The sequence below is a fragment of the Symphalangus syndactylus genome, chromosome 11 (genome assembly GCF_028878055.3).
Source record: "Symphalangus syndactylus isolate Jambi chromosome 11, NHGRI_mSymSyn1-v2.1_pri, whole genome shotgun sequence".
In the NCBI taxonomy this organism is placed as follows: domain Eukaryota; kingdom Metazoa; phylum Chordata; class Mammalia; order Primates; family Hylobatidae; genus Symphalangus; species Symphalangus syndactylus.
Window position 1 is genome coordinate 65,620,652 of NC_072433.2, and position 12,807 is coordinate 65,633,458.

At 38.4% G+C, this 12,807-nt stretch overlaps 1 protein-coding gene across 6 annotated transcripts in view; it reads right to left on the reverse strand.

Annotated features, from left to right (window-relative positions):
• Window positions 1–12,807, reverse strand: part of AP3B1 (adaptor related protein complex 3 subunit beta 1) — a 290,306-nt gene that overhangs the window by 105,285 nt on the left and 172,214 nt on the right. For all 6 annotated transcript variants that reach the window (XM_055299187.2, XM_063612139.1, XM_055299189.2 and 3 more), the window contains 3 exons: window positions 9,380–9,488; window positions 7,189–7,360; window positions 3,662–3,809 (listed from right to left, as the gene is read on the reverse strand). In XM_055299187.2, the coding sequence (XP_055155162.1) occupies window positions 3,662–3,809; window positions 7,189–7,360; window positions 9,380–9,488 (429 nt within the window). The remainder of the gene's footprint in view (window positions 1–3,661; window positions 3,810–7,188; window positions 7,361–9,379; window positions 9,489–12,807) is intronic.

Consider the following 12,807-nt stretch of genomic DNA (forward strand, 5'->3'; position numbering starts at 1 on the left):
CACTTGACACTCACTGATTTCTTGTTCTGTCATTTTAAAAAAATACTTCTTACTCTGGGTTGTACTTACTGAAAGGGGCCGGGCGGAGACCAAACTACACCGGTCGCGGTCAAGAGATCTTTATTGGGGGTATCGAGCGGAGAAGGAAGAGAAGAGAGAGAGGGCTGCTGGTGTGCTGGGTTTTATATCCCTTGGGCCTACGTGGATTGGGCTAGGGGCGGGCCCAAGGGAAGGCGGGAGATGCTTCTTTCTGATTGGCCCTCCTTTGGCGGGTTCAGACAGTGCCTGGTCAAGGAGGGGAGAAGAACCCGGAACCGGCCCCATCTTAAGGTACGGCGCCATTTTAAGGTACCCCATGTTACCTAACATTCCTCCCTTTTTGTTTTCTTAAATGGGGGAAAATGGGCATCGTGGTTCATCTGGCTGCTTCCTGCTGAGTGGGGGCGCTGTGGGGAGGGGGCACAGGGAGAATCGTCAGGGTTGTGCATGGGGTAGAGTATGAGTATGAGGCCAAGCAATAGGGCGCTATACATGAAGACTTCGTTAGACGTGAAGTCCATGTATGTTCCTCGTCCTCCAGTGCCGTGAGCCAGTTGAGGGGCAGGGATGGGTTGGCGATGAGCCAGCTGTCTGAGCAAGGGTGTTTAAGAATTGGTAGAATCGGCTTGCTGTAGCCATCTAGGGTACTAGGGGTAGAGTTTGGTCTGCCCGAAGAGAAATGAAGATGGTAGTTAATTTAGGGTGCGAGGGCAGGCCTACCCCCTACCCCCCCCAATCCTTGGTATCTGTTGCCTGTCGTTGGCCGTTTAAGAGGTCAGCAGGGTATGAGACTGTCTCTGGAGTCTGCTGTGTCTTCACAAGTCGCTAGGAGCTGGTAGTTTCTGAGGAGAAGCTGGTTAAAGGTTTGGTCAGAGATGGATACTCAGTTTTGAGGGAACGGGAAATAGTTATGGTTTGAGGTGGATATGCCCAGGCATTGCTGGGATATATGCCTCGTGTAACTGACTGGCCCCAGACCCGGTCGGCGGGGTTGTCGATATGTATGGCTCGGGAGGAGGCGTTGTTTTTAGTGGTATAATATAGGAAGGGGGTGTGTGTGTTGATGTGGGAGCCAGACGGCGAAGTGGAACATGTGGAAGAAAGGGTCCCAGCCGTTTTCTATCACAGTGAGAATAGGGCTGGGAAGAGGGCCCGCCGGCGGAGGAAAGTGTAAAGATGTGAGAGGCGGAAAGCCAGAGAAGAGGACTTAGGAGATGCACGAGAGCGGGGCGTAAGCAGTTTGGTTCTTCGTGCGGTCCGGGTTGGTAGCCGGTTTCAACCGGTTGAGCGGTGACCGGAAGATGAGGTGGAGGGTGGTGGTATGGGGGGGGGGGGTTCGTCGGCCGGATCAAAGTCGGGAGCGGAAGGAGAGGTTGGTAGCTTGAGAGCAGCGATAAGGTGTTGCGGCTTGCAAGGGAGGCAGAGGTTGGGTTTGTCCCGTAGAAGAAAGAAGCCATGAACGTAGGGGATCTCTGCCCATTTTCCTGTTCGCTCACAATAGTTGTAGAGATCCCGGAGAAGGTTGGGATCAAAGGACCCATAAGTGGGCCATCTGTTTTGGTTGTCTAGGGGGTAGGTGGGCCAGTTTTGAGTGAGATCAGCATTGTAAGGGAGAGTCAGCCGGCAGGGATGCAGAGGCTCCCATTGTGGAAGGGAAGGTTTGCGGAAATGTATGGCAAAGGGCTGAGTAGGGCGCCCCCTATCAGCCGATTACCATGTCGTGAGTCAGAACTCTGGAGTTGGTCGTCACCAAAACGAAACGACTGAGAGGCCTGTAAAGGCCGAGGGCTGTGGGCCACCTGGTGCCAGGTTTTCGGAGCGAGAAGGGGAAGGGACCCAGGCCTGGTGAGCGAGAAGGAGGAGGAAAGAGCCCTGTTCCCTGTGGGCCGAGTCTGGAATAAGTTTATGGCGGCCTCGCGGGCAGCCGGGATAGGCACCGGCCGACTAATGTCGGATACCAGAAGGGGAAACTTACCGAGATGAGGCCGGTGTTGGGCGTAGAGGTCGGCAAACAGGAAAATGGGCGAAGACTGGCCGGGCTCTGGACTGAGCCCGAAAGGGATTGGGGTCCCACCGAGGGGGGGTGGGGAAGTCCCGATCCGAGTCACAGCACCAATGAAAGGGGCCGGGCGGAGACCAAACTACACCGGTCGCGGTCAAGAGATCTTTATTGGGGGTATCGAGCAGAGAAGGAAGAGAAGAGAGAGAGGGCTACTGGTGTGCTGGGTTTTATATCCCTTGGGCCTATGTGGATTGCGCTAGGGGCGGGCCCAAGGGAAGGCGGGAGATGCTTCTTTCTGACTGGCCCTCCTTTGGCGGGTTCAGACAGTGCCCGGTCAAGGAGGGGAGAAGAACTCCGAACCGGCCCCATCTTAAGGTACAGCGCCATTTTAAGGTACCCCATGTTACCTAACACTTACTGTCGATTTGTAACTCTTTTTATTTTCAGTAACATTTTAAACTTTCTGGTAATTTGATGTAAGTATGAAATCAGAGTACGTCAGACTCACTAAGTGATAAGTTTTTATATGAGGCCAGATTAATAAACCATAAAATCTCTTAAGATTTTATGTGAATTTTTAAAAAATAAAAATCTTAGCTTATTTTATATACAGACACAAGTTTTAAATATAAATTCAAGTTTAAGATAGGTTTTAATATACGCAAGAAAATGTGAAATAAGGCAAGACAAATACTAGCCAATTTTTAAAACATTCTTTAACAATGAATCTCTGGATGGGGGAGGGCAATTGTCTACTTCAATAAATTAATTTTCATCCTTGCCTACTCAGATAACATATCGAAGAAATTCAAGTTAATAGAACAAATAAACAAAAACAATATTAGATTAAGAAGAAATTGAACTGAATCAAAGGCAGAGCTTGGCCGTATTTTCAACAAACAGAATAACACAGTTATATATAAAACTACTATACTTGAAGTCTAGCATGAACATGGTCCATTTATAGGAAGGGGGTGATTATTAAAGACCAAAAAGAATAATTATCTGAATTCTATATTTTTATTCTTTTAACTAGACCTGAAATCAGATAGAATGCATTTTATATTAATAACTACATTTTTGCAATTTATACTTTTTTTTTCCTGCTAAGCAGGCAAAATTCAGTGTTACAAACGTTATTACCAAAAAGCATTATTATTTTATTATATAAGTGGTTCTTGTATTTGTTTTTAAATAAATGGCTATGCAAATTCTTACTAATTAAAGAATGTATACTCTTTAATTAAAGCTTTAAAACACAGTTATGCAAAATGCCCAATATTTTTAAAAAGTGAAGTCTCAATTTCTTATGATGTATGTACACTTATAATTCTTTGCTCAATACTATTTTTGTGACTTCCTTTCACTTTCCCTTCAGCAAAACCCCTCCTTGTCACAACCTAGCCAAGAACAAAAAAGGTCATATGCACAGGAGTTCCTTGATTTCAGTGGCAAGGGATGAGATTTTTTAAAGTTTCTAGCATTTCTGCAGAGTTGGGTTATAAAGGAAAGGCTTATCTAGAAAAAATAAAATTACAGGCGTAGATGAGGATGGTGTTGTTTATTTCGGTTGTTATAAGAATATTTACCTTCATTTATGACAAATGTATAATCTCTTACCTTAGTGACTCTTCTGGATTCAGATTCACTTTCAGATTCTGACTCTGATTCAGAATCTGAAGAACTGTCTTCTATTGAACTAGATTCGGCATTTGAAGAATCTGAAGTTTTAGATTTTTCATTTTCCTTCTCCCCATCTTCAGAATCACTACATATAATAGTAAATTTTGAAATATGAACTTTAACTCCTTTATAGAAGTAGTTTATATAAAAATGGTTTTTAAATTCCAGAATACATTAATGAGGTAATAATAAAGGTATTACCCATAACCAAATAAATTAGAACCCATTCAAATTCAATTCTATCCTGTCATACACATTTCAAATGCAAAAAGTCATAAAATGACACTAAACAATATAATCAAAAACAATGTAGAAAACATTAAATGTTTGATTTTCTAAGAATTAAGTACTACCAGTAACAATGTTAAAGATATTTAGGCTGATTTTTTAAAATGCTATCTCAAAATACTGTGTGTGTGTATGTGTGTGTGTGTGTGTGTGTGTGTGTGTATGTGTGTGTGTACGTATATATATGTATATGATACAGGGTCTCATTGTCACCGAGGCTGGAGTACAGTGGTGCAATCATGGCTCACGGCAGCCTTGACCTCCCAGGCTCAAGCGATTCTCCCATTTCAGCCTCCCAAGTAGTTGGGACTACAGGCATGCACCACCACATCCAGCTAATTTTATATTTTTTGTAGAGACAGGGTCTCACTAGGTTGCCTAGGCTGGTCTGGAATTTCTGGGCTCAAGTAATCCTCCCAACTTGGCCTCCCAAAATATTGGGATTATAGGCTTGAGCCACCACACCTGGTTTAGTAATATATTTAAATATTTATATATCTACTTTTGCTAAAATAGACTTGTATTTTATACATTTTTCTACCCAAGAAAATTACTTACACAAGCTCCTAAATGTGACCTTAAACACATTCTATGAGAAAATGTTAACCAGTTCAAAGGAAATTCTTTTAAAGTAGTATCTTGCTAAAAATTTAAGCTAATCAAATATAAACTTTTAAAATATCAAATGATCACACCTAAGTGCTTAACACCATTCATTTGTTCACCTGCTCAACAAATATTTATTAATTATTGACTACATGTTGGCATTATGTTAGGTGCTAAGGATAACGATGGTTAGTAAGACACAGGATCTCTGTGTGTCTACCCTACAGAGTCTATAGTCCACTAGAGGATACAGACAAGGTGGCAGTGATAATACAGTATAATAAGTAATAAGTAATAAATTATAGCGTGTCAGGAGAACATTTGGAGAGACACCTAAACAAACTTAATGCAGTTAGGAATGCTTCCTGGAGAAAGAGACATATAAGCCAAGATATAGGAGTAAGGCTGGCAGATGGGCAGGGAAGCAGTTCTCCAAGGAGAAGGAATAACATGTGAGATGACCGAACACCCTTCTCTCAGGGGATGACAGATACCTTGTGGTGTTTTATATTTTCCTGGAAACTAAAGGTCTAGTTCTCTCTACCACATGTGTGTGTATTTTTTAAAGAATCTACTGTGGGCCAGAAAGGGCTAGGCATTTCATACCAATCATACCAATTATCTAATTTAAATGCACTCTTCCTGGGTACATTATTATCCCATTTACAATAATGACATTAATATTCAGAAAGGTTAAATAACTTGCTCAAGGGCACATAACAAGAGACAAGAGGGGCAGAACTAGAATCTGAACTCAAGCCTGTCTCATTCCAAAGTCTGTACTTTTTCCACTGTGTCATACTATCTCCCTTCAAATGAAAATATCTTGGAGTGTAAAATTTAAATTTGGTCCTAAATATTTATGATTACTAAAGGGTGGTTTTTGAAGATGCTTAAAGCTTATTAGGAGCTTTAAAAAATTATCCTACTGGCAAAGTTAAAAAAAATTCTAAGAGACAGGGAGAAAAATAAAGGCGGAGGGAGAGGAGTGAGGCAAGGAAAGAATCAATATTTCCTAGAATTGATTTTTGTGGAGGAAATATGATTGCTGTTTATTAAAAATGGAGCCATGGTAACATCTCAGAGCACATGTAATTATATTTGAAGACTGAAAAATATGTTGTTGTTTTTCCCTGGCAAAAAAATGGCAATTTATTATCCCCAATTCACTGGTTAAAATGTGTACTTAAAAATACAAGGTTTAGAATGTATTTGTGGTTCTCTTTGTAATAAACAATTCTTTTAAATTCAAACATGAGTAAAGAGAAAAATCCATTTCTGAAGAAAAGAATAATAAAACAAATACATGACTACAAATTTCTAGTATACTGACTTTTGCCATCTGAAAGGACATTTCATACACTGAACAAAACTTTCCCTTTCTAGAAACAGGACACGTTTTATAACTCATGTCATCATAGACATGCTGATATTAAACCAGAAGTACAGGATTTCTCTCAAAGACAAGGCTATTACAAACCAAGTAGCTCCTTTGCTGCAACAAGTGAATGACTCTAAATATATTTAACTTCTAGCTTTTAAGATAAGATTTTAAAAGTAAAAGTGTTATTTTATTATGCATCGCTCAATTTTGATGGTAATTATTGTTTACCTTACTGCTTAGAGCTTCAGATGTTAATCTAATGAAAAGAATTTACTGGTAACTAGGTTTTTAACTTTGTAATGATGAAAAGCCTGTATTAATTTAACCTACAGATTTCATTTGTTCTGAACAGGAAAAACAATATAAATCACTTTTAAAATCATTAAATCCTGACTTAAATTAATAAAGTCATAATTAGGGCATTATGCTGTGTTTGTTATGGAAGTGCAGGGCGAGCTGCTTTAATTACTGTCTGTAATAAAAGGAGCAGAGAGCGTACTGCGCCCCAATCAGTGCTGTCAGCCACGACTGAGCCGGGCTGCAAGCTCATCAAGTGAGCGGGCAGCAGGCTCCCGGGGAAAGGACCATCATGTCGGCAGAGGCCACTCGCTGACAGCAGTGGGGAAAACAGAGTTGCACAATCCAAGATATTAGCCCCAATTACTCAAAATTTTAATGACACTTTAATACATGAGAACGTTATTGATAATGGGAGATCTTAAAAAGTGCTAACACTTAAAGATCTTATGACCGTCTTCCTTCACAGCCCTTGACTCTAATATTTGGATCATAATCTTTTTAATATAACATTATTTAGAAAAATCAATTGTCTTGGTTACATAATGGCAAAGTGTTGAAGGATTTAATTTTAGCCCTCAGCAAAATTGCTACAAAAGGTAATTAAGTGTTTCATACCTATTGCTTGATCACTTAACTCAGCCTTCCAAGGTTATACCAATTTTCAAAATGTAACCCCAAGATATGTTCAAGTTCAAAATGAAAGCTAAGCATTACAAGTAGGAAAATAATGTGAACAACTAGCACTTTAATTTTAAAAAGATTTAATATCTGGAAACAAATACACACTTTTTTTCTCTCACCATTTTTTGATTAATAAGAAACATCTCTGCCTGGGGCAGACTTTCACAGAATATTTTTTGAAGGAAATTCTGACAAAATAAATTACCTTTTTCCTTTGGCTTTTGAGTTCCTCTTGGCTGTTCTTTTGTTTTCTAGGCCTGACTCCCTTCCACTCTCACTGTCCTGCTCACTGGAGGAGTCCTCACTGCTGTCCTCATTGCTGTCTCCTTCCTCCCCACTTTCGCCTTGTTCTCCACTTTCACTTCCAGATTCACTCTCTGAAAAACAGAACCAGATGTTCTTAGATTTATAGTCATTTAATTAGACACACGGACACCTGTAACTGTCAATATTCATCACAAATGAAACCAGATGTTGAATTTTAGTTCAGTGGACACCACTTGTTTAACATTTTATTCTCACACCCCATTCTTTCAGCTCTATGGATTCCTTTAGCACGGTGAGCTTGGAGGGAGGCAGACAGAGAGAGGATGCTCTGACAATGAGTAGAGAAAAGGTAAGCAAAGGTGAACCAAGTAAACCAAATTTGAGGGAATCTCACTTCAAACCCCAAAGTATATAGCTACGTCAAAAACTTTCTTTTAAAGAATTACATAAGGATTGATGTAAGGCTAAAGAAATAATTTTGGATTCTTCTGCTTGTAATGGGAAATTCTATTTAGAGTAAAAGAAGGCAACAGTTGAATCTTCTTAGGAACAAATCTTGAGAGGAAAAATGAGCCATTCAAATCACCTGGAAAAACCTCCAAATTCAAAGACAATAGGCAAAATGACTAATTAAAGAGTTATTACTTATTGGAGCTAGTAAACGAGTTTTCCATAGGTCAAAGAGATGATCAAGTTACATTGAGGAATTATACTTTTAAATGTTTTATGTATAAATTATGGTATGCTAGGACTGTTTGCAGAAGAGAAGACAAATGAAGAATATATGTGTATTTTTTAAGTGAAGCATAATTTTTTACTATTTAAAATGACTATAACCACAGAGTTGCATCCCAGACAAAAGGACAAACTGTTGCCCTGCCTGTGATCTATGTAACGAAGCCCTCTTAGGCAGGAACATAACCTTTAATTAAACATTCTAATGGTTAAATAATACCAACATCAGGAACGTCCATCACAGTGAAAAGCTAGGACTGCCTGTATTAAGATGGCTTGCAAGGGGTACAAGCATGGGTTCTCAAGTTAGTGTTCGGATTCAGATCCTGGCTCTTCTACTTGCCAGTTGTAAAACTGAGCAAGTTATTCAGCTTCTCTGGGTTTTGGTTTCCTTTTCAGCAAATAGGGATAATACTAGTTACTTTTCAGAGCTGTTGTGAAGATTAAATGGTTTGAAACATATAAAGGTGATTAGAACACAACAGGGTCTGCCACAGGGCAAGGAGCTCATCATTATCATCATTTACAAACAGGAAAGTTTATTTTACTAAAATAAAGCTACTAAATAAGGACATTTCAGATTTGTGGTAATATCCAAGTTACACGCACATACATATTAAGTCAGATAACTGGCTTATGCTATAAACAATGAAAAGAAATCACAGGTAATGTATCACAGATTAATTTATCAGGTATTAAAAACAAAGATTTTTGATAAGGAAGACAGAGAAAAGAGTGAATTACCTTAGGGTAGGGTAGTAGATAACCAAGTAAGAGTTATCTTGGCTTATTGGTTTATTCCCTGGCTCTCCAAGGAATAAAAATTTTAGAGAAAGTTGAGTGTCATTTGGTCTTGGGTCAGATTTGCCTATTAGGTTAAGTGTTAATAAGAGCATCAGAAAGTGACTACTATCTGTGTTTCATTATGCAAATCACTCACAGAATTTTAGCAATGAAGGGACTTTAAGAAATATTTAACTGTACCCCTTCATTTATCTGATATAGAGAAAAGTAGGTGCCTTATTCAATTTGCATAGGTAAAACCCAGGGCCTCTAAATCCTTCCTATTAAGCATTCTTTTCATGCATATAGTTACCCTCAATCTTTAGTTTGTTTTTTTATAGTATATAAAATTCAGAAAAGTATGAGTTCCTGTTTCAGCTATACCAACGTTTTAGCTACTGTCCAAGAGATACTGTAAAGTAAAAAGAGAATTTAGTAATTAAAAATTACTTTGAAAACTAAAGAGTGATATATAAATGAAAGGGATTATTTTGATAATACAAACTTCACTTAAAACTACCTGCTGAATATTATGGATTAGGCCTTGTTTCTGAGATATAGAATGTAATCTACTATGTAAATAATATATGCCAATAAATTATAAAACCCACCACTGTCACTGCTACTATCAGAAGAGTCCTCCTCTTCCTCAGATTCAGAATAAAACTTCTTAGCAGAATTCTCTTGCTTTGCTTTACCTGCTGGGGTCCATTCTTTTGCCTGTTTAAACAAATAAAGTAAATATAAATGAATTCTTATTCAGAGATTTAGAGTTCTGCTAACTTAATCATTAAGAACGTAACTGAATTCAAAAGCAAGCTTAAGGCCTCCACAGAGAATGCAACTGTTAGAAGTCCTGGCATTAAGGCTGATTCACTTTACTCCTAAACACAGCAACACAAATTCTCACTCAGAGCCCCTATGTTAAACCAACAATCTTATTTTAAATATACAATTTTTAAAACTTTTGTGTTTTTTGGCCTACAGAAGATTTAAACAAAAGTAATATATCCTAAAATAGGTGAGCGAAACTAGAAGCAGATACAGTAACAGCAATAACAAACACAAGTTGATAGCTTGACACTGAGGGAAAAGAGAGAAAAAAAAAAAAAAAGAAAAGAAAACATTTAGTGTAGGCAATAAATTGCCCTAACCATCTCAACAGCCTAAATCCTGGAGTAATCCTTGACTTCTCTCTTTTTCTCATATCCTAAACATCTAAGCCATCAAGAAATCCTGTAGCTACCCTGGTCTGACCCACCCTTCTCTCCTGGACTACTCGTTACCTTGCTTCTACTGCCCCTCCACCCTGTCCCCAGCAAACAAACTTTGCAAAACACAGCATCTAGAACGATTCTATTAAAACCTAAATCAGATCAAGCTCCTTTTTGGCCTGAAACCCTGCAGTGGCTCCCCATTTTACTCAGAGAAAACGCCGAAGTCCCTACAACAGTCTGCACAGCCCAATACAACCATCCTTTCATGACTGCCCCTCCACAACTGTCCCCGTTGCCTCCCTCTCTGACCTTTTGCTGCTCACCCTCTTGCCTGATCTGCTCTGGCCACGCCTCACTGTTCCTCCAAATGTCCCAGGCATGCTCCCAGTTTAGGGCCTTCACCCTAGCTCTTGGCACTTCCAACACCATTCCCCCCCACCTTTTTGTTTGTTTTTTAAATCACAGCATGTATTACTTTTTAACATACTATACAATCTACTTGTTTTTTTAACTGTTGGTCTATCCCTAGTAGAATGTAAGTTTCTGGAGAGCAGGGAATTTAAAATATTTTGTGAAATTTTTTTTTTTTTTTTTTTTTGAGACGGAGTCTCGCTCTGTCGCCCAGACTGGAGTATGGTGACAGGATCTCGGCTCACTGCAACCTCTGCCTCCTAGGTTCAAGCGATTGTCCTGCCTCATCCTCCCAAGTAGCTGGGATCACAGGCACCTGCCACCACACCCAGCTAATTTTTGTATTTTTGGCAGAGACGGGATTTCACTATGTTGGCCAGGCTGGTCTCTAACTCCTGACCTCAGGTGATCTGCCTGCCTCGATCTCCCAAAGTGCTGGGATTACAGGCGTGAGCCACCACGTCCAGCTTATTTTGTTCAATTTTAAGTGTGGCTGACACAATAAATACCAATTATATTTATTAGCCTCTTAAAGACTTCAATATTAAATTCAGAAACATGCTTAAGAAAAATATTGACTTTAGTGTTTACTGAATATTGTATTAGTAATAGCATTTACTAATATGAGCCCCTTTAATCACTTTAATACAGTGTATTAGTTTGCTTTTATAGTCATGACCTTGATTTGTCAAGAAGAAATTAAATCATGCTTCATATATGATTTTTTAAAAAGCAGGGAAATGTATACTTCTGAAAAGATAAAATAGTTGAGACTCATTTATTTATTGTACCTCTGAGTTTTTCCTATGTGCAAGTCTTTGCTAGAGTACATACTTTGTTGTAAAGGAGTCTACAGAATGACAGAATTTCTTATTCAAGAATGTTTCTCAGCACTGAATGTACAATAGAATCACCTAAGAATAGTTTTTAAATGCTAATATAAACAATAAAAATACTAATACTAAAAAAAACAAATACCTGGGTTCACCTCCTAAAATTCTGATTTAATTAGTCTGGTGCACATTTGACCTAGTTTTGTTTTGTTTAAAAAATCTCCATATGATTATAATGCGCAGCTACATTTAAAAACCACTAGTCTAAGGCTGGGTGATGTGGCTCATACCTGTACTCTCAGCACTTTGGGAGCTGAGGCAGGAGGATGGCTTGAGCCCAGGAGTTTGAGGCTGCAGTGAGCTATGATCGCACCACTGCACTCCAGCCTGGGTGACAGAGCAAAACCATGTCTCAAAAAAAAAAAAAAAACAAATAAAAATAAAACCACCGATCTAGAGGGTTTAAGGTATGTTGCTTAAAAAGAGAAGCTTGAATATATTTGAATAAGATGCTTACATAAGATCAGCAGTATGGCTTTCTTTTATATGTATTTAAAATGCTTCTGTCTACAAAGATAGTATTCTATAAACAAAGCTCTCCTATATTTGGTAAACTCTGAAGTCCATATTTTTCTTAAATCCAAATATATTTCTCTGAGGTCTGATAAAAAGTTTGTTGGATTAATTTAGTAACACTAAATCAACAATTTGAGAAAACCAGACTTCTATGCTCAAACGTGCATTTTTTCTTGACATGGCCATGAACTCTATGGAGTTTCAGGTTTTAAAAGGCCAAAGACGAACAATAAAAGTATCTTAATTTGTACTATGGTCCTTTATGACTAAAAGACCACATTATCATTCTAAGGAAAAGGAATAATAGGGATAAGAAAAGAAAAGAAGAGAACATAGACGTTAATCTGAAAGTTCCTATGAAGGATAAAATATTGAGAGATGTGTTTATAAAGCAAAATACCCTTCATATGCAGAAGGTGGTCTTTCTGTCAGTAGAGAAGAAAGGACTTTCTAGAACTAAGCAAATAAATTATAAACTAAGGATCTTCAAAACTTACTGGGATCATAATATAAATATCTATTATATCCTATATCCTAGAAATGGTGGTGTGTAATTCAAAGTGACTTCTACTGTCAACCTGACTAGGTTCCCTGTCATTTTGATTAAAATATCAGATTATCTAAACCTGGGCCATTTTTCTTACTAAGTTATATTTCACAGTTACAAGACTTGACCCTGTAAGATCACTTTACAGGAAAACTAGAATAACATAGTATATTATATGCATGAAATACAGTGACATGACTTGGAAGGGAGATGAAGTAGAGTGAGAGACAAGAAAGATAATATGGACATTATTTTTTGTATTGTAGCTGCATTTAAAAAGAAAACTATCTACATTATTTTTATACTTAATTGTGTCCCTCATAGTATAATTTTAAGCCAATTGTCTCAGAGTCCAATAGACTGAAGCTGTTTTCTGCATGGCATCAACAGACAGTGACAGTTTTATCAAACCATGTTCCATCAGTTATAATGATTCTCTGTAAGTTACCAATTAT